Raw genomic sequence first — 23,936 nt, 5'->3', positions numbered from 1 at the left:
CACCCTTCAAAGAACCCTATGATCAGACTGACAGGATTCTGTCAGAACTCCAGCCAGGCGGTGGTGGTGCATGCCTTTAATCCCAGCACACGGGAGGCAGAGGCCGGTGGATCTCTGTGAGTTCCAGACTAGCCTGGTCTACAAAGCGAGTTCCAGGAAAGGTGCAAAGCTACACAGAGAAACCCTGTTTCAAAAAAACAACAAAAAAACAAACAAAAAAAATTCCAGAGAAAAACTAGCAGCAAAGATACTTAAAATACTAATTGACACAAAAAGGAAGACTTCATGGCTCTTAGTATTACCTGTTATTTTTATCAGGTAATGAGCTGAACACGGTAGCATATACCTTTAAACCCAGCATTTCAGAGGCCAAGGTAGGTGGATCTCAGTGAGTTCAAGGGCAGCCTGGTCTACAAAGTGAGTAATAGACAAGTCATGACTATTAAACAGAAAAACCCTGTCTTGAAAAAACAATAAACAAACAAATAAGTAAACAAACCACCAGGTAATGATACAGCCAAAAAGAAACTACAGACTGGTATATTCATTTAAAAAAACTTCTGAGCTCCGGACGGTGGCACATGCCTTTAATCCCAGCACTCCTGAAGAAGAAGCTGGCTGATCCCTGGGACTTCAAGGCAAGCCCGATCTACTCTAAAAAATCGAGTTCCAGGATGGCCAGGGTTACACATAAAAACTCTGTACCAAAAAAAAAAAAAAAACCAACAACAACAAAGTCTATTATTAGATATTTCACATTCACACACATCTATATGTATATACACACACTCTGTGTTTGTGTGCGTGCACCTCAAATACTGCCCACTTTAACCTCCTACCTCTACTATCCTGGTCCACAATCCCAACAAATCTTCACTATGTTCCTCTCTGTTCATTTTGCTTGGGACCCACTGAGATTAACCAGGGCCACAGTGAGACTGTGGGTTTGGAGCTATGTGTTGGAGCCTGGTGGGCTCAGCAGAGAACTACAATCCAGGGCATATCCTACAACGCATCCATAGACAACATTTGAGAAGTAAAGGGTGGGCCCTGAGAGCCTTTCCCTTTCCTAGACTGATTGTGGTCTAGTGTGAGGTCCATGCAGGTCAGTACAGCTGCTGTTGGTTACTGATTACAACAGCTGTGTGGAGTCTAGAGAATGGCATGTCTTAGCCCTTCCTCCTCCTTCCCTTCTTATTCCCTCTCCTCCTCCTCTTCCCTCGTGTTCCCAGAGCCACTGACTTTAGTGGGAGGGACAGGTGTTGGGGAGGGGAGGGTGTTGGACCTTAGGTGAGTGTAGGTGGAGGATAGAGAGGCCTTAGGAGAAGTTAGAGGAGTGACATAACAGGAAGCTTCCTTACTTACTGCATCTGGGACAGCAAGCGTCTCTGCATTCACCATTGCATTAAAAAATTGTATATTTTATCTGAAAAGCACCTTTAGCATGAGAACTTGTTTCTGAGTTAGTAAAATGACAAGACCACCATCTGGTGGTGAGAGCAGTACAGCGCGGGATGAACTCAGCCCTGGGCTGATAGCGGTGGACTAACCACTGACTTCTGGAGACACCTAATTCTTTTCAAAATCCAGGTCACTTGTGTGACTTCTCTCACAAGTCACAACTGCAGAATTTGGTTTTGGCTTCTCATGTTTGTGTTGGCGATGGGACGCTGGCATCTGAATTTAGCGGGTTATCGTCTGTTGTAAATATGTAGCCCGGGAGGCTGGTAGTCAAGTCGAGGTTTGGCTGCCTGTGTTTTATCTGAAGGGTTCAGACTCACTGTAGGGTTCAGATACCAGGGTGCAGCGTCCTCCTAGATCCAGTTCTGGTCTAGGCTGGCAGCGAGCATGTGGGGAGGCTGTGCAGAGCGGGTCCAGGGCAGCCTGACAGCTGGAGCTGTGGGGAAGGCAGCCTGAGACAGAGTGGGAGAGGCAGGTCTAGAAGGGCGGGGACATTCACCCGGAAACAGCGGTTGGGAGGCTGTTGGCGTTTACGTCGGTGTAGATGAAGGGGGAGAGTGGGTGGGGCTAGAAGAGTGACGTAAACGGAAGCTGGGAAACCTCTAGACTAAAGAGCTGAAGCCAAAAGTGTCAAGTGCCCATTCCCTGTCGTTGCACCCGGTCCTGCACCGTGGGGAACCGTGTGGTGCAGACCTGGGTGCGGAGGACCCGGCCGGGTATTCCGGAACATGAAACCTCCCCGGAGCCGCAGTGGCCGCGCGGGGCGGCCTGGGAAAGTCACCAGTCAGCAGCGCAGTGGCGGGAACCGCAGCCCGGCGGCCCTGGAACCTCCCAGGTCAGAGGAGCTGCGGGGCTGGGACACGGGAGGGGAGGGACCAGGGGAGCGAGCAGTTTCTCGGTTGTTCAGAATGAAGCTGGATCCGAAATTCTGCTGTGGATGTCTTACACTTCTCGTCCAGGAACTCACTCTGTAGACCAGGCTGGCCTAGAACTCAGATGCATCCAATTGTGCCTCCCCACCACCGCCCGGCTGCCATAATATCGTATAAGAGCACCCTAATAGAATATTTCAATTTATCTGTCGATATTTGCAAACATGATTCTCTTTGCTTTGGTGGAAAGGAAAAAGCTCTTGAAATCTACGTTCATCCACGCCAAATCCCGTGTTATAGGTGGGTACCTGAGGACTTGGCATTCCTGGAAAAGTCTTAGAAAAAGAAGTAAGGTTTTTTCAGAGCAAGGGCATCTTTGCAGTCGGGAGACAAGGAATAGCAAACACAAAATCACTCCAGGCAACAACGCTCACACAGATTTATTGGAGACACAGAACAGTGGTTGCCACTGTAAGGAATGAGACATCAGAGGGCTGAGTGGAGGGTCGGCTTTTATAGTGTCTTTGTAGTGTGTGCTGTGACCTAGTGGAAAAGTACATTGTGACCGGAAGTATTGCTTGGCGATGAAGGCTGAAACACTGTCCATTAACAGGGACTCAGGGTGGAATTTCCAAGACTCTTGAGTCTCTGGGCAGGCCAGGGACAGAGGATTTTCCACTGGCCGACTGTTACCCTGCAGAAATGCCTGCAGATTGAAGTGAATCAGATGTGTGTGTGTGTGTGTGTGTGTGTGTGTGTGTGTGTGTGTGTGTGTGTGTGTGTGTGTGTGTGTGTGTGTGTGTGTGTGTGTTGCCAGTTCCCCTTGTATGGTTGTAAACATTAACATTTAAAACTAAACTTTTTACTCACCATTCATTTTCTGTCTGAGATATATGCACAGAGAAACCCTGTCTCAAAACAAAACAAAATAAAAAGACAAAAACAAAAAAGAAAAAACATTATAGAGTAGGGTGTTATTAGAAAGTGTCTTTTGAATACTTATAACAACTTATCTACATCAGAAAAATGTCTACAATAGTCTTGTCTCCTCAGTTCAAGAAAAGCACTCCTGTCAATGGACACATGACCAAACTGTTATTTTTTTGGTTCTTGTGTTTGCTGTGTTTGAGACCTGAACTCACAGTGTTGCTCTGTCTGGCCCAAACTCATCCATGTAGACCAGGCTGGTCTGGAACTCACAGAGTTCCACCCACCTGTTTTCTGCCAAGTGCTACGATTAAAAGTGTGCACCGCCGGGCGGTGGTGGCGCACGCCTTTAATCCCAGCACTCGGGAGGCAGAGGCAGGTGGATCTCTGTGAGTTCGAGGCCAGCCTGGACTACCAAGTGAGTTCCAGGAAAGGCGCAAAGCTACACAGAGAAACCCTGTCTCAAAAAACCGAAAAAAAAAAAAAAAAAAAAAAAAAAAAGTGTGCACCAACACAACCTTTCTAAGGGGCAATGCCTGACCCTTCCCTAGGGGCTTTGTACAGAGACTGAATGTTGCAGAATTGCAGTATTCTGATTTCTATGGTTGAGAATAGTTTTCTTGTAGTCTCCCTTGCTCTTGCTCAGGGTTCCTGGGAAAACTATTGTGTTGACCTGTGTAACATCTCACAGAGTAAAGTGAAATAAATCCTCAGGGCAACAATTTCATGTTCATTTCAGAAAAATTTCATGAAATGGTCTCTGTTCTTGTGAGTCCTTTTCAGAGGTGTAGAGCTTCCATCATATCTGGCCCTGATAAATTCAGAACCTCACTAGTGTATGATATTCTCATCCCAATCATTCAGTTCCATTTCTGCCCCTGAGATTTGAATGAACTGTAATTAGAAGTGGCATTCAAGTTACTCTAACTGAAAATGCTTTCTAAATATTGTCAGTATTCTGACCCTGCATGACAATTGGGAATCACTTGTAGATTCCTCTTCATCTACTGAGCACAGTACTGTGTTAGAAATCCAGGTGCTCTCTGAAGAATCTCACAGATCACCCAGACCTGCTCACAGCAGAACAAAGAGGCCTGGAAGATGGAGAAAGAGGAGACAGTAGCTAAGGATGTAGGTATTTGGAGGGATTGGTGAAGATTGATTCCAAGGGGTTCAAATGAATGTAGGAGTGGGACATGAAATACCTTAGAAATATTTCTAGAGACTTCCACTGAGAAAAATGTCACAATTATCATATTGCAGGTATGACGACAGGTTCTACAGAAGAATTCATACTAGGAGGCAAATAAAATTGTATTTGACTAAGCATGTGAGTGATGCTGCCTTTTTTCCATGCACATCACTGATCATGTCTTCAAACCAATATTAATTTGCTTTCATTTCTATGATTTTAATATATTATACAATGATGAAAATTAATACATCCAGGATTATTTATTGTTTACAGAATTTTGGAGCTTTGGTATTCTAAAACATTCTCTACCTTCTAGTGTTAATGTCTCCATTCCTGAAAATAATGCCAACAGAGTTTTGATAAGAATCAGGAAGTACGTTTACAGACTGTTAAACTCCATCTGTACTGTCTTCCCATGGATATCTCCTGTTGTCTGTTGTCATGACAGTTCCAAGTCATTTCCATTGCTGTAATTGGTTTTTTGTTTTGTATTGGTTTTTTGGTTTTTTGAGACAGGGCTTCTCTGTAGCTTTGGAGCCTGTCCTGGAACTCGCTCTATGGACCAGACTGGCCTCAGACTCACAAAATCCCCTGCCTCTGCCTCCCAAGTGCTGAGATTAAAGTCATTGCTACCACCACTGCCTCCGCCGCTGCCGCCGCCACCGCCACCACCGCCACCTGGCTTCCATTGCTGTAATTGTAACACACTGTGAGATCACCTCTAGGTTTGATCCTCTTAGTATTTTCCATCTCTTTGCTGTTCCTTGGTACTTTCAGGATTACTTTCTGTAAAATAAGAAAATAGGATTGTAATGGGAGCTGCTTGGAGTCTTAGAGAAGACCAGCCTCCTTCTAGGTTGTCTTCTCCTGTTTGAAAAGAACTTGAGGCAATGTGACAGTTTTCACATGATTTATGTATTCTCCTGTTTTATATCTGCTTTGGATATATGCATTCCAGGTTTTGTGACATGCATCCCTGCTGATCAAAGAACTTTCTATTAATGGGCCATTTTATCATTTGCAATACTCTTTATTCTGTATTTTGATACTTTTCTCTTGATTTTTCTGTCATTATTGTAATTATGATTATCAGTCTTCTTTACTGCTGTCTATAGTCATGATATTGTTTTTTATTTTATTTTATTTTTTTTAAGAGATGGCACAGAGGTCAAGTGCACTGACTGATCTTCCAGAGGTCCTGAGTTCAATTCCCAGCAACCACATGTTGGCTCACAACCATCTGTACTGAGATCTGGTGCCCTTTTCTGGCCTGCAATCATACATGCTGTATACATAATAAATAAATAAATCTTGAAAAAAAATCCTTCTCAGTATCTTGTGTGTTTAGATATGAAATGAATTTTTGGTAAAAAAAAAAAATGCTTTAATTTCAGCTGTCGTTTTTCTTTTTTTTTTAATGCTTTAATGTGTTTACATCTTTACATCTTTATGGAACATTATCCATTTGAATTTCAAGAAATTAATGAAAAATGCATCTGTTATTGTTTAGGAACTTGAGTGTGGACACTGACTAGACAGAGTTGTAATTTCTGTACATTAAATTTATATTATCTTATGATCTACATGCTAGAGCTTTTATTATGTACATATTGGCCCAGTCTGTTCAATACATGCTGTGGGATGGTCTGTATGTCAAGTGTGTTGCTGATTGGTCAATAAATAAATCACTGATTGGCCAGTGGCCAGGCAGGAAGTATAGGTGGGACAAGGAGGAGAATAAAGCTGGGAAGAGGAAGGCTGACTCAGAGACACTGCCAGCCACCGCCATGACAAACAGCATGTGCAGATGCCGGTAAGCCACGAGCTACGTGGCAAGGTATAGATTAATAGAAATGGATTAATTTAAGCTGTAAGAACAGTTAGCAAGAAGCCTGCCACGGCTATAGAGTTTGTAAGCAATATAAGTCTCTGTGTTTACTTGGTTGGGTCTGAGCAGCTGTGGGACTGGCGGGTGAGAGAGATTTGCCCTGACCATGGGCCAGGCAGGAAAACTCTAGCTACAAATGGCATCCAACGTGTTGGCAAGAGTTTCCACCTAAAACCTGAGAAAAGATTCTAAAACGGAGCTAAAAACAGCTTCCTAATTGTCTCTTTCAAATGAGCGGCAGCTGCCCATTTGAGCTACTGGTGGGACCTGCAGTATGGCGGGAATGAGGCCTCTGCAAGTGGCACATTAAGCTGCGTGGTGGATTTACCCTTTGCTAGTACAAAACAAAAAAAGAGGTTTCTGGGCTACACGCTGCTTGGATAAAAGCATAGAGACCCACAATAGCTCCCAGAGCTGGCGGAAAACGTACTGCCGCCATGTTGGGAAGCTGAGGTGGACGGAGCCAGCAGCCACAGCTGCTGCAGTTTAAAGCAATAAATTCACAATAAGACAGATTCAGATGTAATAGTTTACAATGTGTCTAAAAATGTACATAGGCTTGAAAGAGAGAGAAAAAGGAATATATACAGTTATATAAAGAAATAAATAGTTTTTAAAAATAAAGTCTTTAAAGATACAGTAAAGGTAGTATAAAAAATAAGCACATGAAGATGAATATTACACAGAGAATCTGGATTGTGTTATCTTTGGGATTTTTAACTGCAGAAAAACATTTGATCGTAAAAGATGTTGAGTTATGCCAAAATGTATATTTTAAAGGTACTTTGACTTCAAAATTTGGATATAAGGATATGTTGCTTTGGAAAGGAGACTCTGCTTTTGTTCCCACAGAAAGCCAGAGGCTATGGATTTGTTCCAGATTAAGATGCATCAGGTTTGACCAGCCAAGACCCCCTGAAAGGTCTCTGATGACACCATGACCCAGATAATCCAACATCCAGATCGGATTGAAGGCAACTGGCTAAGACAATACAGCCTCATGGACTATTCCATAATCCTAAAATTTTCTTTGTGTCCCCATAAGATACAGCGCCCCCCTCCAGCAGGAAGTAGTAAGAGAAGCTACACCCAAATTCCCAAATTATATGTAATTTTACTTCGTTAAGGTTAAAACCTTCCTTTTTGAAAAAAAAAAGAAAAGGGGAAGTGCTGTGGGATGGTTTGTATGTCAAGTGTGTTGCTGATTGGTCAATAAATAAATCACTGATTGGCCAGTGGCCAGGCAGGAAGTATAGGCAGGACAAGGAGGAGAATAAAGCTGGGAAGAGGAAGGCTGAGTCAGAGACACTGCCAGCCACCACCATGACAAACAGCATGTGAAGATGCCGGTAAGCTACGTGGCAAGGTATAGATTAATAGAAATGGATTAATTTAAGCTGTAAGAACAGTTAGCAAGAAGCCTGCCATGGCCATATAGTTTGTAACCAATGTAAGTCTCTGTGTTTACTTGGTTGGGTGTGAGCGGCTGTGGGACTGGCGGGTAAGAGAGATTTGCCCTGACCGTGGGCCAGGCAGGAAAACTCTAGCTACAAATACATTTTCTTATTTATTGAATATATTATTATTTTCTCCCTTTGTAAGTTTTCTTTGATAGATTCTGGGTTTTCACCCATCGTACTATAAATAGGTAGCTAATAAATGTATCTGCTGTGTAGGCTCTCTCTTCATACATTTAATTATTACCATGTCCCTGGACATTTTTAACTTTACACAGTACTATTTATCAGTTCCTGCTCTTCTAACAAGTGTTGCCCCTTTGTGTTCCTCTGCAGGCTTCACTCTTTCAGATCACAGATGAAGGTCTGTGATTCATTGTATGGTAGAGAGCTTGAATCCAGGTTCATGTTTTTATATGTGGATGATACTTTTCCCAATGTCACTGTTTGAAGAGACTATAGATAGCTTCTGCAACACGTGTTTGTGGTATTTTGATGGCATTCACAGGGTCATTGCTATTGAGCACGTTCTGGATCTGCTGCTGTAGTACATTGGGCTGTTTGTCTGTCTTCTCCACTCCCATGATGCTGTTGGTTGTGTGGCCCTGCAGTGTCATCTGGAATCACACCAGGATAGTTCCAGCATTGTAACATTTCCCTAGGGCTGCTCTGTACCCAGGGAATTTGTGCATCAATACAATTTCTAGTTTCTCTTTACTGTTTCTATGAAGTATGTTGTGGAATGTTCAAATATCATGCAGTTTGAACTGACTATATAAACCTCTTTCAGAAATACTGCAAGCTTCACAATATTATGTCCTCTTCCATCTGTATAAGTCATTTTTTCCATGTTCTAGTTATCATTTTCTTCTGTTTCTTCAGTGAATCAGTTTTCATTGTAGAGCTCTTTCATCTCTTTGGTTAGTTCATTCAAGGGAATTTTATTTTGTACTCTCTGTCTCTCTTATTTTTATTTACTATTCAGTTTTCTAAAGATAGATTTGTATATTTTATGTATATGAGTGTTTGTTTCCTGAATGGCTATATATCATGTGCATCCTAAAGTTGGAGTTTGGGTTTATAAGAGAACAACAGGTGCTTGTAACCCTTGAGCCATCTCTCTATTCTGATATTGTTTATTATGTGCATAGCAATAATAGAAAATGTTATATTCTATTGTTTATTTCTATGCACGTGATCCAAAATCTTGACTCTACAGAGGCATTTATTTTTCTTTAACTGCTGTTGTATATTTGTGTGTATCCATAAACATAAAAATACAACCTACTCAGTCTGTATGTTTTCAGGGATGAACATTTGGTAATGGATATCCATGTGCTGTACTCTTCTCTGGGGAAGACCATTTTTCCAGCTCTCAGAATTCCTTAGTGTTTGACTTGGGTTGAGGCCTAATGAGCCTTCTCCCTTCCATGTTAGCATGTCTCTTGGTGTTGTCCTTGTTCAGCTCATGTTTAGGCAGCCATGTTTGTATGATTTCATGTGTGTAGCTTCTCTGACATTTCTAGGAAACACAATGTCACAGCAAACATCCTGTTCCTCTGGCTCTTACACTATTCCCGCCCCTCTTTCTCAGTGATCTCTGAGCCTGAGGTGAAGGAGTTCTGTTCCTTGTATGTTAGTTGAGACAGAGCATCACAACTTTACATAATCTCCATGTATTGCTAAAAGAATTTTTCTTGATGAGGTGTGAGAACTTCATTTATCTGTGTGAATAAGGAAAATACTCAGAATGCAGTTAGGGATTATGCTGATTTGGTAAAATAGTGATTATAGGTTCTCCTCCAAGATCCATGCCTTCACTAGCCCTAGGGAAACTAGTTAGGTTTCCAGTACCAGTCATGATTTCCCTCTTGTTGAGAGGGTCTTGATGCAATAAGAAGCTGTTGGTTACCACCAAGGTCTGTGTGCCACTCTTGCACCCTTAGGGCTATCATGCAGTGCAGATCATTGTTGTGGTTCATAGGTGTCAATAGCTGGATAAGACTGTTGACTGGCTCCCTCCTTTGGAAGCTTGAATGTTGCCTTCTAGTACCATGAAAGCTAGTCCCCAGGGAGGAAGCTTTAAGGTCATAACCATCTCTAGTCCTTTGGGATCTGTGTCTGAAGTGCATGACTTCAACAAGCGACTCACCTTCTACCTCTGTGAGGCAAACATGAGCAACATCAATAAGCTACAATGTTTTGGGAGTCTCTTGGACAGCTGTGACTATCAGCTTCAAAGCAGGCTTCTGATGCCTGGAGTTCGGGTTACTGCAGTCACTCTGGGTTGTGTACTCACATCTGAAGATTTTAAGCTGGGAACTTTCTATGAGAGAGACCATGCAATGTCTGTCTTTCTGGGTCTAGGTTACCTCACTCAATGTGATCTTTTCTAAGTCCATCCATTTAGCTGAAAAGCTCATGATTTTAATTTCCCTTTTTTGTTTTGTTTTATTTTGTTTTGTTTTTTTCAAGACAGGGTTTCTCTGTGTAGTTTTGGTGCCTGTCCTGGATCTCACTCTGTAGACGAGGCTGGCTTCAAACTCACATAGATCTGCCTGGCTCTGACTCCTGAGTGCTGGGATTAAAGGCATGCGCCACCACCAACCAGCAATTTCAATTTTTTTTAACAGCTGAATCACATTCCATAGTGTATATCAACCACATTTTCATTATCCATTTGTCAGTGGAAGGACATTAAGGTTGTTTCCCTTTTGTAGCTATTGGGAATAGAGCAGCAATGAACAAGGGTGAGCAAATATCTGTGGAGTTCGATGTGGAGTCCTTTGAGGGTATACCAAGGAATGAAACAGCTGGATCATGTGCTAGACTTACTTAAGATGAGGATTTGTTTGTTAAGATGAGGATTCTCTCTATGGATTTCCAGAGTAGCTAGATATTTTTGTTTGTTTTTGGTTTTCTAGACAGGGTTTCTCTGTGTAGTCCTGACTATCCTGGAAATAGCTCTGTAGACCATGCTGGTCTTGAACTCAGAGATCTGCCTGCCTCTGCCTCCCAAATGCTGGAATTAAAGACATGTGCTACTGGTGGCTAAATATTTTGATAGGGTTTTCATTCCCTACGTTTTGGTTTTTGATGTTGCTGGTTGGTAATGGTTGGATTAATTCTTCCTTCTTTTTGAGAATTTGTAATTTGCTGTCTTGCCTATGGGTGATTACTTTCCAGTTCTCCTGTATTTATCTATTCTTGACATGAAATTTATTATTTCCTAGACTGGCAGTGGTGGTGCACACCTTTGATCCCAGCACTTGGGAGGCAGAGGCAGGCGGATTTCTGTGAGTTTGAGGCCAGCCTGGTCTTCAGAGTGAGTTCCAGGACATCCAGGATTGTTTCACAGAGAAACCCTGCCTCCAAAACACAAACAAATAAAAAATTATTGTTTCCCATGTTCTCAAGGATGATATTTTGTTGACTCTCCTGTGTATCTTCTGTTTCTAATTTATTATCTGCGGTGCTGCTTTAGTGAAATCAGTTGTGTTAACTCAGGACTGTCTTGAAATGACTTATGTCTCCATCAGTTAAAGAGACTATTTTTCTGGAGGCAACAATATGTTTAATGGTTTTCTCTCCAAGCTTCCTGTGTCAGTCCATGATTTCCTGGATTTGGGATCATGGACTGGACACCTGTAATCTGTTGTTTGGGTCTTTTCATTGTTCTTTTACAGCTTTCAGTATTAATTTTTGCTTTTCCTTTTTGACCCCTTTTATGAAAGGGCAGCAAGCCATCATTCATTATTCCTGGAAGAGAAACTTAAAGAAGAGAAACGGAAAGAAAAGGCTGATTCTCCAGTAAACATGTCCCAGGTCAGTGGTCATGTCCACTATTGTTCTAGAAATGTTATATTTTGAGACATTGAAAGACTCTGTTTTTTGTTTCTGATAATTTTTTTTAACTTTATTATAAAAAACGTTGCAAAGAAACAAAAAAATTTCACATACTGAAATTAACCAGATGAAAAGATTATACAACTCAATGAACTTTGTGGTGTTTGTTTTGTTTTGTTTTGTTTTGAAAACAGAGTTTTTTAGTGTATCTCTGCCTGTCCTATAAGTCACCTTGTAGACTAGGCTGGCCTTGAACTCAGCTCTGGAGTCTCACATTTGATTTTATGTTTTCACAATCAAATATATTTTGATGTAGTCATCCACCAACAAAACCAAAAAGCCTATGACAGTATTAGAAGAAAAGCAATACCCTTTATATCCTTTTTCATAACTGGTGTTCATTACCTGCATTCAGTCCTACCTCAAGCCCTGATAATTGTTAACCTTTCTTGTTCTCTTTTTTCCAGATTCTGCTATGCCCACATGTATGTTGTTTCCCATATATATTAATAGCAAAATTATTCATATGAGGGAAAATGTGATTTCTTCTCTCTGATACTGTATGACTGCACTTAATATTATATATTTTGAGTCATCTATTTTCCTGCAGATTTTTATTACACATTTCTCTTCAGCTGGATAATATTCTATTTTATATGTATACCACTTTTTATTATCCATTCATCTGATGATAGACAATTAGGTTCATTCCAATACTTTGCTATGTTGAATACGGCAGCTGTAAACATGGGGTGTAAATATTCCTACAGTGGGGTATGGAGTTCTCTGGTTATGTTCCTAGGAGCAACATTGCTGAGTCTTATAATAGTTCTATCTTCAATTTTTTCAATAATCTCCAAACTGGTTCCCACAATGGCTGTATTAATTTACACTCTCACACACACACCAACAGTTAATGATGGTTCTTTTCTCTCCACATCATCTCTATCATTTATTGTTAGATTGGTTGATGACAGCCATACTCTGCCTGGGGTGAAGCAGTATTTCAAAGCAGATTTAGTTTGTTTTTCCATGATGGCATTTTAGGGATCCTGAACACTCTTTGCAACATTTATTGGCCATTTCTATTTCTCTCTTCACAAAGTTCTATTCAGATCATTTACCCATTTCTTGAATAGCAGTTTTATTTCCTTGGTAATTAATTTGTATAAATCTCAGTAAATGCTAGATATCAGTCCCTCCCCCCCATTTTGTTTTGTTTTAAGGGTACACATCCCATATTCACTTATGACCTGTAATTTGGAAAATATTTCCTCTGTGACACATGAACAACAACAACAAAAATGTTGGGGCCTGGTGGTCATGCGTCACACCTTTAATGCCAGCACTTTGTAGGCAGAAGCAGGCAGATCTCTATGAATTCAAGACTAGCCTCTTCTACAGAGCTAGTTCCAGGATATCCAAATTCTATCTCAAGGGAAAAATAAAATTGAAGCCCAGTTGCTACAGCAAATGGACTATATCCTTATATCTTGTTGAGTGAGGCCTCATGTGGTATATAGGCTCCATTTATGGAATCTGTGCAATGTCCTTGAATCGTGCTTATAAAAATGCACTCTGAAACGCAAGGACTGGTTACTGCAACATCTTAGAAATGTGTGGAATTAAGAGAGACAGGAGGATAACAGAATTGGATAGAGAATCCAGAAAGAAAAACAGTAAGTTATGTCCACTTAATAGTTAGCAAAGTAGGCAAAAAATCTTGGTTCTTAATACTAAATAACACTTGGTTAAGCACGCTAGAGAGTGTGGAACATGGCTGGCACATGTGTCTTGATCATGCCATGAAATTGGTGTTCTAGAGCATAGTATCAGCTTGTAGTCTACTTGTATTTCTCTTTGGTGTTTCCTATCACAACATTGTTGATTCGTCCATGTGTTTGTTGACACCTGATATCTGTTTGTCTCAGAAGAATTGCTGCTCACATCACTCCCTTGGTTAGGATGCTCAGTGGTAACTTCCCAAACTGGAGATATCAGTGTGTCATCCATGGCCCACCCCCATCTCACTGTCCCAAACAGGATCCCACTGTGCCGCCAGCCCTTTCTGGCTGGGAAACGTTATGTAGCATTATGTTGAATGCATCATGAATGTCTTGGGGGCATTGTCTTATAGATGTGCATAAACCATCACATTTCATGCAGAAAGAACATTCCTCATGATTGCCTTGCTCTAGTCAGTTCCTGTGAGAGTCGTGGCTCGACTCCCCTTCCCTGAAGCCGCAGTGTTTTAAAGTGGAGATTTGGGGAATGGGCTCTGACCTGCAGGTTTGCATTTCTGTCCCTGACTTGTGGCTTAGACAGAATATATCACCACTTTCCATTTCCAGACAAATAAAGGAAGAATCATAAACGCTACTAACCTAAAATCTGTTAGACAATACAGCATAAGCAGTAAAAAGGAACACATTGAGGACTACAAATTCACACACAGTAGCTCAGATTTTCTCCTGAGCCATCCTTCTGTGCTCTTTCATATTTGCAAAGCACTGAAAGGTGGCTATAATTCCCACACACTTTAATATATTCATTTACTCACAGGAAATCTCTGTCACTTCTGAATGGATCCACAGTTACTACACTTAACATATACATGCTTACTTGCAACTTAAACATTATTTGGTATATTTTTGGACTTCCATAAATTTTTACAACTCTTGGGGAGTGAAATATTATCCAAAACTTCTGAGATTTTTATTTGTCTAATTTGTCTTATACCTATTTTTTAGTAAAATTTTAGATTATATAAAATGTGGCTGATGCAGATTTTTCTATCTGCTTGGTAGTGGCCCAAATAGCCTCATAAAATTAATTACATGAACCATCTATCTCATATATTAATGTCGGCAGCATGCAGTGTTGTTATGCTCCTTGTTACTGAGGAAAAAAATCCAAAATTTCTACCTATAATGTCAGTCATGATGTCTGCCTTCCATACCTACCCATTTGCTATTTAATGGTGTGGCATTGTACCTAGAGTTTAAACATCCCAACTGAGCCTGTTAGAATAGTCATGTAAGGCCCCAGTCAGTACACACAGGATTGATATGTGTCAGTGTTTTAGCATGATCTACAGGTATAGCATTTGAAACACATTTTGTCATCATGAATTTTCCTCCTGAGACATGTCTGTTGTGATCCTATGTGACATAAACACAGCATCCATAACAGATAGATAACCATGTCCAGACCTTAAATATATTTCTTGTTTCTTATATACTGCTTGTAAGACTATTGTTTCATCCTGTTTTCACAGAGTTAGAAAATCCATTATAAAATGTGACTATGTTAAAGATCATCTTTTTGAATAATTGTTTTTGCTCATTTACATCACTAATTTTCTTAAGTCTCCTCATATCTAGAAAAGTACTCTGTCTGGTACCACTTGGTCATCGGTACTTTTTTGTTTGTTTATTTTCTTTTGGGGACAGGGTTTCTCTGTGTAACAGCCCTAGCTGTCCTGCAATCCACTTTGTAGACCAGGCTGGCCTCCAACTCACAGAGATCTGCCTGCCTCTGCTTCTTGAATGCTGGAATTAAAAGCATGCACCACTACACCCAGTTAAACTGTTTTTTTAATTGCAGGGTCTGTTGACATTCAGGGATGTGACTGTGGACTTCTCCGAGGAGGAGTGGGAATGCCTGGACTCTGCTCAGAGGGCTTTATACATTGATGTGATGTTGGAGAATTACAGCAACCTGGTCTCCATGGGTGAGAACATTTTGCTTGTAGAATTCCTAACCCATCTTTTGTTTGTTCTGACTCTATACACTATAAAAGCTCTGATTAGCTGTCTTGGAAACAACAGGAGACTAGGGAAAGCTTGGTAGTAGAAAACAACTTTATGGTATCTGAAAACAAAAATAAACCCTTTGATTTCTTTTAAGTAAGTCTTTAATCTTAAAAGGAATTGGGTCTTCTGAACTGTACCCTTTCTTGCTGAATAAAAGCTAATTACTGATTCCACAATGAATTGTTTGATCAACCTCAAGGGATTTCATTCTGTTTCTCTGAGAATCCATACAAGTATCGTGAATGAAAATTGTTGACTACTAAGAGCTCTATTCTAGTTGTTGCTGGTTGACCTAAGAGAGAACTTAGAGAGACGGTTGTAGCAAGAGTTTTCCTGCCTGGCCAACAGTCAGGACAAATCTCTCTCACCTGCCAGTCCCCCAGTTGCTCAGACCCGACCAAGTAAACACAGAGACTTATATTGCTTACAAACTGTATGGCCGTGGCAGGCCTCTTGCTAACTGTTCTTACAGCTTAAATTAATCCATTTCTATAATTCTATACCTTGCCACGTGGCTTGTGGCTTACCGGCATCTTCACATGCTGTTTGTCATCGTGGCGGCTGGCAGTGTCTCTCTTCTGCTTTCCTGTTCTCTCAATTCTCCTCTCTGTTAGTCCCACCTATACTTCCTGCCTGGCCACTGGCCAATCAGTGACTTATTTATTGACCAATCAACAACACATTTGACATACAGACCATTCCACAGCAGTCATTTATCAAATGTTTAATCTTGGGACAAGTCCTATTCATATGACTTGTACTCATTTTCAGAGAACGATTGCATATGCGATCCTGTCCACCAACATGTGAAGACTGAAAAGGAGTCTTGTCAGTGTAATGAGCTTGGCAAAGTGCTTCATGACCTCTCCAAATATGCAATTTATAGAACAAGTGAAACTACAGAAAACTCTAATAACTACAGATGCAGTAACCACAGGGATGCCTCTATTGACTCATCAAACCCAGACAGACATGAAAGCATGCACACTGGAGATGAACCTTGCAAATCTAAAGACTGTGAGAAATCTTTAAATTTGTGTTCCAACATGACTCAAGATCAGAGACCCCTCACTGCAAAGAAAGAGCACAGGCAGAGAGAATATCATGACTATTTTACCTCTGTATACAGTCTGTTGCAAAAAACAATCTACATTGGAGAGACACTACACCAGTGTGGGAAATTCTGGAAATGCTTCAGTACTGCCTTAAGCCTCAGTGTACCCCAGGGCATTTCTACTGGAGAGAAGCCCCACAAGTGCAACATTTGCAACAAATCCTTTAACCAGTGTGCAAATCTCAAAACATGTCAAAGACTCCATACTGGAGAGAAGCAGCACACATGCAGTGAGTGTGGCAGATCCTTTACTCACTATTCATCGTTTAGGAGGCATCAGAAAATTCATTCTCTAGATGTAGTGTATGAATGTAAAAAATGCAGTAAGTCATTCCATGAATTATCACATCTTAAAACACATCAGAGAATTCACACTGGTGAGAAGCCTTACAAATGTGAGGTCTGTGACAGATTCTTTACCCAGCGTTCAAGTCTGAAAACACATCAAAGACTTCACACTGGCGAGAAACCTTACAAATGCAAAGATTGTGGAAAGTCATTTCCACAGCTGTCAGCATTTCATAGCCATCAGAAAAGGCATACTGGAGAGAAGCCTTACAAATGTAAGGACTGTGACAAATCCTTTGCCCACTATTGCAATTTCAGGAGACATCAGAAAATGCATACTGCTGAGGAACATTGTAGTTGTCAAGAATGTGGCAAGGTCTTTCATCAGCTTTCACACTTTAGAAGACATTACAGAATCCATACTGGTGAGAAGCCCTACAAATGTGAGGTATGTGACAAATCCTTTACCCAGGACTCAACCCTTAGAAGACATCGGAAAATTCATAGTGGGGAGAAACCTTACAAATGTATAGAATGTGACAAATCCTTTACCCAGTACTCAACACTTAGAAGACATCAGAAAATTCATACTGGGGAGAAACCTTACAAATGTAAGGAATGTGACAAATTCTTTACTCGGGATTCAAATCTTAGAAAGCATCAGGAAGTTCATACTGGAGAGAGACCTTACAGATGTAAGAAATGTGACAAATCTTTTACTAAGTGCTCAACTCTTAGAAACCATCAGAAAATTCATACTGAAGAGAAAAATGCTGTTTTAAATAATGTGATGTAGCATTTATTCAGTATTCTACTTACAAATCACAGCAGTATACATAATAGAAACCTACATAGCCAGGAGTGGTGGCATACAACTTTAATCCCAGCACTCAGGAAGCTGAGGCAGGAAGATCTCTTGAGTTTTGCGTTTGAGGCTAGCCTAGTCTTCAGAGCAAGCAAGTTTCAAGTAGCCAGAGCTACACCAAGAAACCCTGTCTCAAAAAACCATAAATAAACATAGAAAGAGTCATAAAGATAAACTTGTGAACCTCTTTAAGAAATATTTAAATCTTAGAAAGTATCACAAAGTTTATGTTGAAATAAAATTTTGCAAATGAAATAGTGTCTTTTTTATTCTTTCATTTCGTTTTTTTGTTTTTGTTTTTTTTTCTTTTTATGTTTATGGTTGCTTTACCTGCTTGTATTACTGTACATTACATGTATGCCTGTTGCTTTTAGATGTCAGAAGAGGGCATCACATCCCCTGTTGCTATAGCTACAAACAGTTGTGCACATAAATGTGTGTTGGGAAATGAACCCTGGTCCTCTAGAAGAGAGAACAATGCTACTAACCAGTAAGCCAATGCTTCAACCCCTGGGAAATGCTATAACAAAAATATTTATCTTGTTCAACATCCAAAAATTCATAATAATGTCAGGTGTGGTGATGCATGCACTTTGGAGGTAGAGGCCAGTGGAACTCTGTGAGTTCAAGACCAGCCTTATCTACAGACCAAATCCAGAATAGCCAGGGCTACACAAAGAATTCCCAAAAATCTTTTAGAACCAACCAAAACCTTGGGGGTTGGAGAGAGAGGAAAGGAAGGAAGGAAGGAAGGAAGGAAGGAAGGAAGGAAGGAAGGAAGGAAGGAAGAAATAGAAAAGAAAAAAGAAATCCCTGAAGGTATGTGTGAATTCATTTTGAAGTACTGAGAAAAGTATGTGGAAGTATTTACTCCAAACTAAATAAAAATGGTACAGCTCCCATTAACTGCCAGTAGACCTTTAAGAAGGAAAGGACTCTTTCGACTCTCCCTCAGCCATGATGAAATGGCAATTACCCAATCTTACATGGCTGCTGTTGTCAGTACTGTACTACCCATTACCAACTACAAGAGGATGCTTCTTTCACCAAGACTGAGAGTAGTATAAATCGATAATTATAAACACGAATATTTAGATGGCAGATAACAAGATCATTAACAAAACATCTATAGGTTCTGCCTTTGGATTTTTAATTCCCAAGCCATGTTTTCTGACCCTGTTATAGTACTAGGCATGAGTTCCCCTCTATGGAGCAGAGCTCACATTCAATCAGGAGAGAGGTTGGTTATTCCCATAAGCAGTAATGCCAGTGTTGCACCAGTGCACACATCCTGGCTTGTCGGTTGGTAATGTAGGATGCAGGGTCCAGGGGTAGGTTAGACCATTGACATCTTTTCTTTGCAGGCCTGTCAAACCTGGCCAGCAGGACAGTCCCTGGTAAGTTCTAGTTCTATGCTCTCCCTCTATCATACAACCAAAGTATTTGGTGTCTTCAGCTACACCCTGTACTTATGGTGGCCAAGCAAGAGCACTGGCAATGACCTGTTTTGTTTGGGATGCCTCTGGGGCCTCCCTGACCAGGAAGGCCTAGGCAGATAACCAGTACCTGGTACAATGAGTTCGTTTAATACCCATGGTGTCTGGGAACAGCATTATTTACCCATGTACGACCCCTCTGTTCAAAGTTTTAAAAATTCTATTTCCTATTAACTTGTAAGACAGTGGGATTTCATAAGTTTCAGATGTCCTTCCTCTTGGTTGACCATCCCATTCTTCCTCCTGTCTTCCTGCTCCATGTCCAGTTAAACATTTAGTACACATTATCCAATGCTCATTATTTTATACCACAAGTGTTCTACTATCCTCTATTATTATACAAAAATATCCAATTATATTATCTACTTGGGTTGCAAAATGGGTTCCCATGTAGTTTCTTCATGGACATCTCACTTGAGTTGACCTTTCAGCAGCCCCTCTCTTGCCACTCCACACTTGAACCATTCTGCCCCCTGAATACCCGCTCTCTCATTTCATATCACCTGTATTCTACCTACCACCCTCTCTTCCTTCTTCCTGGCTTCTTCGTGTAGTATACTACTTGAACACAAAACAAAAGGAGTGGTTACTATGTATAAGCTTCCTCTGAGATTCAACTCTTTCATCTTGGAGGAAGGCCCTGAAAAGTCGGGATATTAAAAGAAAGGTGAAGGAATGGGATGCTCTAGTGAGAGGTAAAATACTTCATTCTGCAGAGAAGATCACGAAGCTTAGAAATAGACAACTTAATAGCTTCTGGAAGTTGCAGAACTTGGCAAGATTCATTAGTGCCCTCCTACCTCATAAGCATATATATAAGCTGTAAGGACTGCTGACACTGTTAGACAAGCTGAGCTGCACAAAAGATGCTCAGAACAACCATGGAGCAGACACAGTCCAGCTGCCTGGACCAGACAAGACAGGACAATCTGACTGGAGGAGGTATTGAGTGGCTTGAAAGACACTTCTGACCTCCCTTGAGCTGCCTGCAGGCTATGCAGTGATCCCCAGGTTTCTAGCATTATTAGCCATCACCCACAGAGTGTCATAATGCAGCTGTCATAAGTTCTTTATGTTTCTCTAAGTAACCCCTCACCCACACTCCTGCAAGTTACCCAAAAAAAAAAAAAACTCACGGGTTCGCTGTGCTTAGGGATGACTCAGTGGTTAGGAGCACTGTCTGCTCTTTCAGAAGATTCACTTAGAATCCCAGCACCCTTACACAGGCACTCAATCTGTAACCTCAAATCCAGGGCATCCAGCATACTCTTCTGGCCTCTGGGGGCACCAGAAACACACATGGTGCACAGACATGCATGCAGACAAAACACCTCTATAAAGATAAAGGAGCCTCACTGTTTATCACGTTGGACTCCATTGGTTTCCCAATTTTGGTTTGTCATTGGTTCCTTATCTGTGATAAGTAGATGTTCGTCATTGTTTCCACAGGAAGAGTGTCACACATCTGTTCTGTAATTGGGGTCACAGTAGTTTTCTTACTTTCATTTTTTCTTTTTCTTTTTCTTTTTTGAGATCATCTAGACTGATTTTAAAAGTTCACCTTCTACTTCTCAATCCCAGACCAGTGTATGACCTCCTTTCCCCACATTTATGCCTATGTTAGTTATCATTTCTATTCCTGATTTGGCCATTCTAACTAAGGTGACATGGGAGCTTAAAGGAGCCCTACTCTGTATTTTCTGATAGGTATAAAACCTTTTTCTTTAGTTTGGGTTTGTTATTTTTCCTTTGTTTTATTTTTGCTTTTGTTTTTACTGTTTTAGTTTTGAGATTATTATATAATTATATTATTTTACCTTTTGATTTCCTCCCACAGATCCTCCCATATACCCCTCTCTGATCTCTTTCAAAATCATGGCCTCTTTTTTCATTGTTATTGCACACTGATATATACATGTAGATACATATATATTTCTCAATATAACCTACTCTCTCCATACAATGTTACTTCCATGTACGTTTTCAATGCTTACCGTTTGGTATTAGATAATCAGTTGGTTTGCCCTTCTCTGAGGGACACCATGTCTCCTGCTCCCAGCATTCCCCAGTTGCCTGTAGTTCCCTGTGTGTGGTTGAGGCCTTGTGGGCTTTCCCCCATCCACTTTGGCATGTCCATTGTTGTTGTCCTTGATCAGTTCCCGTTGGGCAGTCATGTTGGAAAGATTTTATGGGTGTTGATTCTGGTCTTACTAGGAAACACAACTCCACAGCAAACTCCTTGATCTTCTGGGTCTTACAATCTTTCTACCCCCTCTTCAAAAATATTCCTTTAGCCTTAGTTACAGGAGTGTTTTGTAGATGTAATCCAGTGAGAGGCCTCCACAACTCTGCATTTGATTAGTTGTGAGTTTTTTTTTTTTTTTTTTTTTTTTTTTTTTTTTTTTTGGAGTGGCCTCTGTCTGTGGCAAAGAGAAGTTTCCTGATGAGGGGTGAAGACTATGCCTATTTGTGGGCACAAGGAAAAATATTTAGATTCTTTTTAGGGATTATGCTGGTTTAGTAAAGTGGTGGCTGCAGGGTCTCCTCCAAGATCCACCACTTCACCAGCACCAGTCATGGTTTCCCTTTTGTTAAAAGGGTCTTAAGTCCAACTAGAGAGCTGTTTCTTACCACGAAGGTATGCTTGCCACTGCTGCACCCTTAGGGCAGTTGTGCCAGGATGATCATTGATGTGGTTCATAGGCATCATAGCTGGTGGTTAGGACTGTTGTTTGGCTCCCTCCTCTGGAAGTTTATATGATGCTTCTGGTGCCATGAAAGCTATTTCTCGGGAAAGACGACTTTATTTTAAGACAGGGTCTCTCTGTGTATTGCCAGCTGTCCTAGACTTACTATGCAGACCAGGCTGCCATTGAATTCAGAGTTCCCCTTGCCCCTGCCTCCTGTGTGTTGGGGTTCAAAGGCTTGCATGACCTTGCCCAACTATATATAACTTGATGTTACCCATTTCATAACTTTGTTATGAACATCATAACTTTTTGTTACCCATGTGATAACAATTACCAAGTTAACTGCACAGCCTACTTGAAATGAGTTAAAAAGTGGATCTTGGGGTTGGAGATTTAGCTCAGTGGTAGAGCACTTGCCTAGCAAGCACAAAGCCCTGGGTTCAGTCCTCAGCTCCGACAAAAAAAAAAAAGTGGATCTTATGTCTACTAACATTAAGACTTCTATTCCACTGAGTTGGAAACTCTAATGGAAATAGACGAGTTTCCAGGTGCATACAACATACCTACCAAATTTCAACAACATGATATAAATAATGTAAACAGAAGTACAAGTAGCCATGAGACTGAAGCAGGAATAAAATGCCCCCTTAAGACAACCTCATGACCAGATTGACAGGATTCCATCAGAACTACAAAGAAGAACAGCAAAACTACTTAAAATACTTCTTGACACATAAAGGAAGACTTCCTGATCTTAGTATTACCTGATATTAAACCAGGCACTGATACAACCAAAAAGAAATTACAGACTGAGCTGGTCATTTAAAAAAAATTATTAGTTCTGTGTGTGTGTGTGTGTGTGTGTGTGTGTGTGTGTGTGTATGTGTGTGTGTGTGTGTGTGTATGTATGTGTGTGTGTGTGTGTGTGTGTCAAATACTGCCCACTCTCACCTCCTACCTCCCTACTATCCTCGTCCACAATTCCAACAAATCTCTGTTGTGTTCATCTCTATTCAGTTTGCTTTGGGCCCCCTGATTAACCAGGGCCATGTGTGAGACTGTGGGTTTGCAGATATGTGTCAGAAACTGGTGGGCTCAGCAGAGGACTACAGCTAAAGGCAGTGATTCTTCTTCTACAATGCATCTATTGCCAACATTTGAGAGGTAAAGGGTGTGCCCTGCGAGCCTTTCCCTTTCCTAGACTGATTGTGGTCTAGTGTGAGGTCAATGCAGGTCAGTACAGCTGCTGTTGGTTACTGATTACCACAGCTGTGTGGAGTCTAGAGAATGGCATGTCTTAGCCCTTCCTCCTCTTTCTCTTCTTATTTTCCACCTCTTCATACTCAACACTCCCAGAGCCACAGATGGGATGGTGTAACACATTTTTAGGACTGGGACCACAAACCTTACTTATTTTCTTCAACAAGAACAGCTAACAACAGTCTGTGTAATCAGCATTACATTTTTCCACCAAAGAAATTTTCAGTTGTATCTCAAAGCACCTTTAGCGTGAGTTACAGAAGACAAACTTGTTTCTGAGTTAATAAAATGGCAAGGCTACTATCTAGTAGGGAGAGCAGTACAGCGCGGGATGTACTTAGCCCTGGGCTGTTAGCAATGGACTAATCACTGATTTCTTGAGACACCTAATTCTTTTCAAAATCCAAGTTCCTGAAAGGTCTCTCCCCAAGGCTCTATTGCAGTATTTGGTTTTGGTTTGTCATGCTTGTGTTGGCGATGGGACGCTGGCATCTGAATTTAGCATGTTATATTTTCTGTAAATTGAAGCCCAGGAGGCTGGTAGTCAAGTCGAGGATCGGCGGCCTGTGTTTCATCTGAAGGGCTCGGAACTCACTGTGGGGGTCAGATACCGGGGTGCAGCGTCCTCCTAGATCCAGTTCTGGTCTAGGCTGGCAGCGAGCATGTGGGGGGGCTGTGCAGAGCGGGTCCAGGGCAGCCTGACAGCTGGAGCTGTGTGGAAGGCAGCCTGAGACCGAGTGGGAGGGACGGGTCCCCGATGGG

General features: G+C 41.2%; 1 protein-coding gene across 1 annotated transcript in view; it reads left to right on the top strand.

Annotated features, from left to right (window-relative positions):
• The first annotated feature begins 1,336 nt into the window (after window positions 1-1,336).
• Window positions 1,337-23,936, top strand: part of LOC128095691 (zinc finger protein 721-like) — a 71,482-nt gene continuing 48,882 nt past the window's right edge. Inside the window, 5 exon segments of the mRNA XM_052714900.1 lie at window positions 1,337-2,296; window positions 11,535-11,625; window positions 15,253-15,379; window positions 16,233-17,011; window positions 17,013-17,311. Coding sequence (XP_052570860.1) covers window positions 2,190-2,296; window positions 11,535-11,625; window positions 15,253-15,379; window positions 16,233-17,011; window positions 17,013-17,311 — 1,403 coding nt within the window. The 5' untranslated portion in view covers window positions 1,337-2,189.

The sequence above is a fragment of the Peromyscus californicus genome, unplaced genomic scaffold (assembly GCF_007827085.1).
Source record: "Peromyscus californicus insignis strain IS unplaced genomic scaffold, ASM782708v3 Scaffold_4__1_contigs__length_199733344, whole genome shotgun sequence".
In the NCBI taxonomy this organism is placed as follows: domain Eukaryota; kingdom Metazoa; phylum Chordata; class Mammalia; order Rodentia; family Cricetidae; genus Peromyscus; species Peromyscus californicus.
This window is presented reverse-complemented; position numbering and strand designations above follow the sequence as displayed.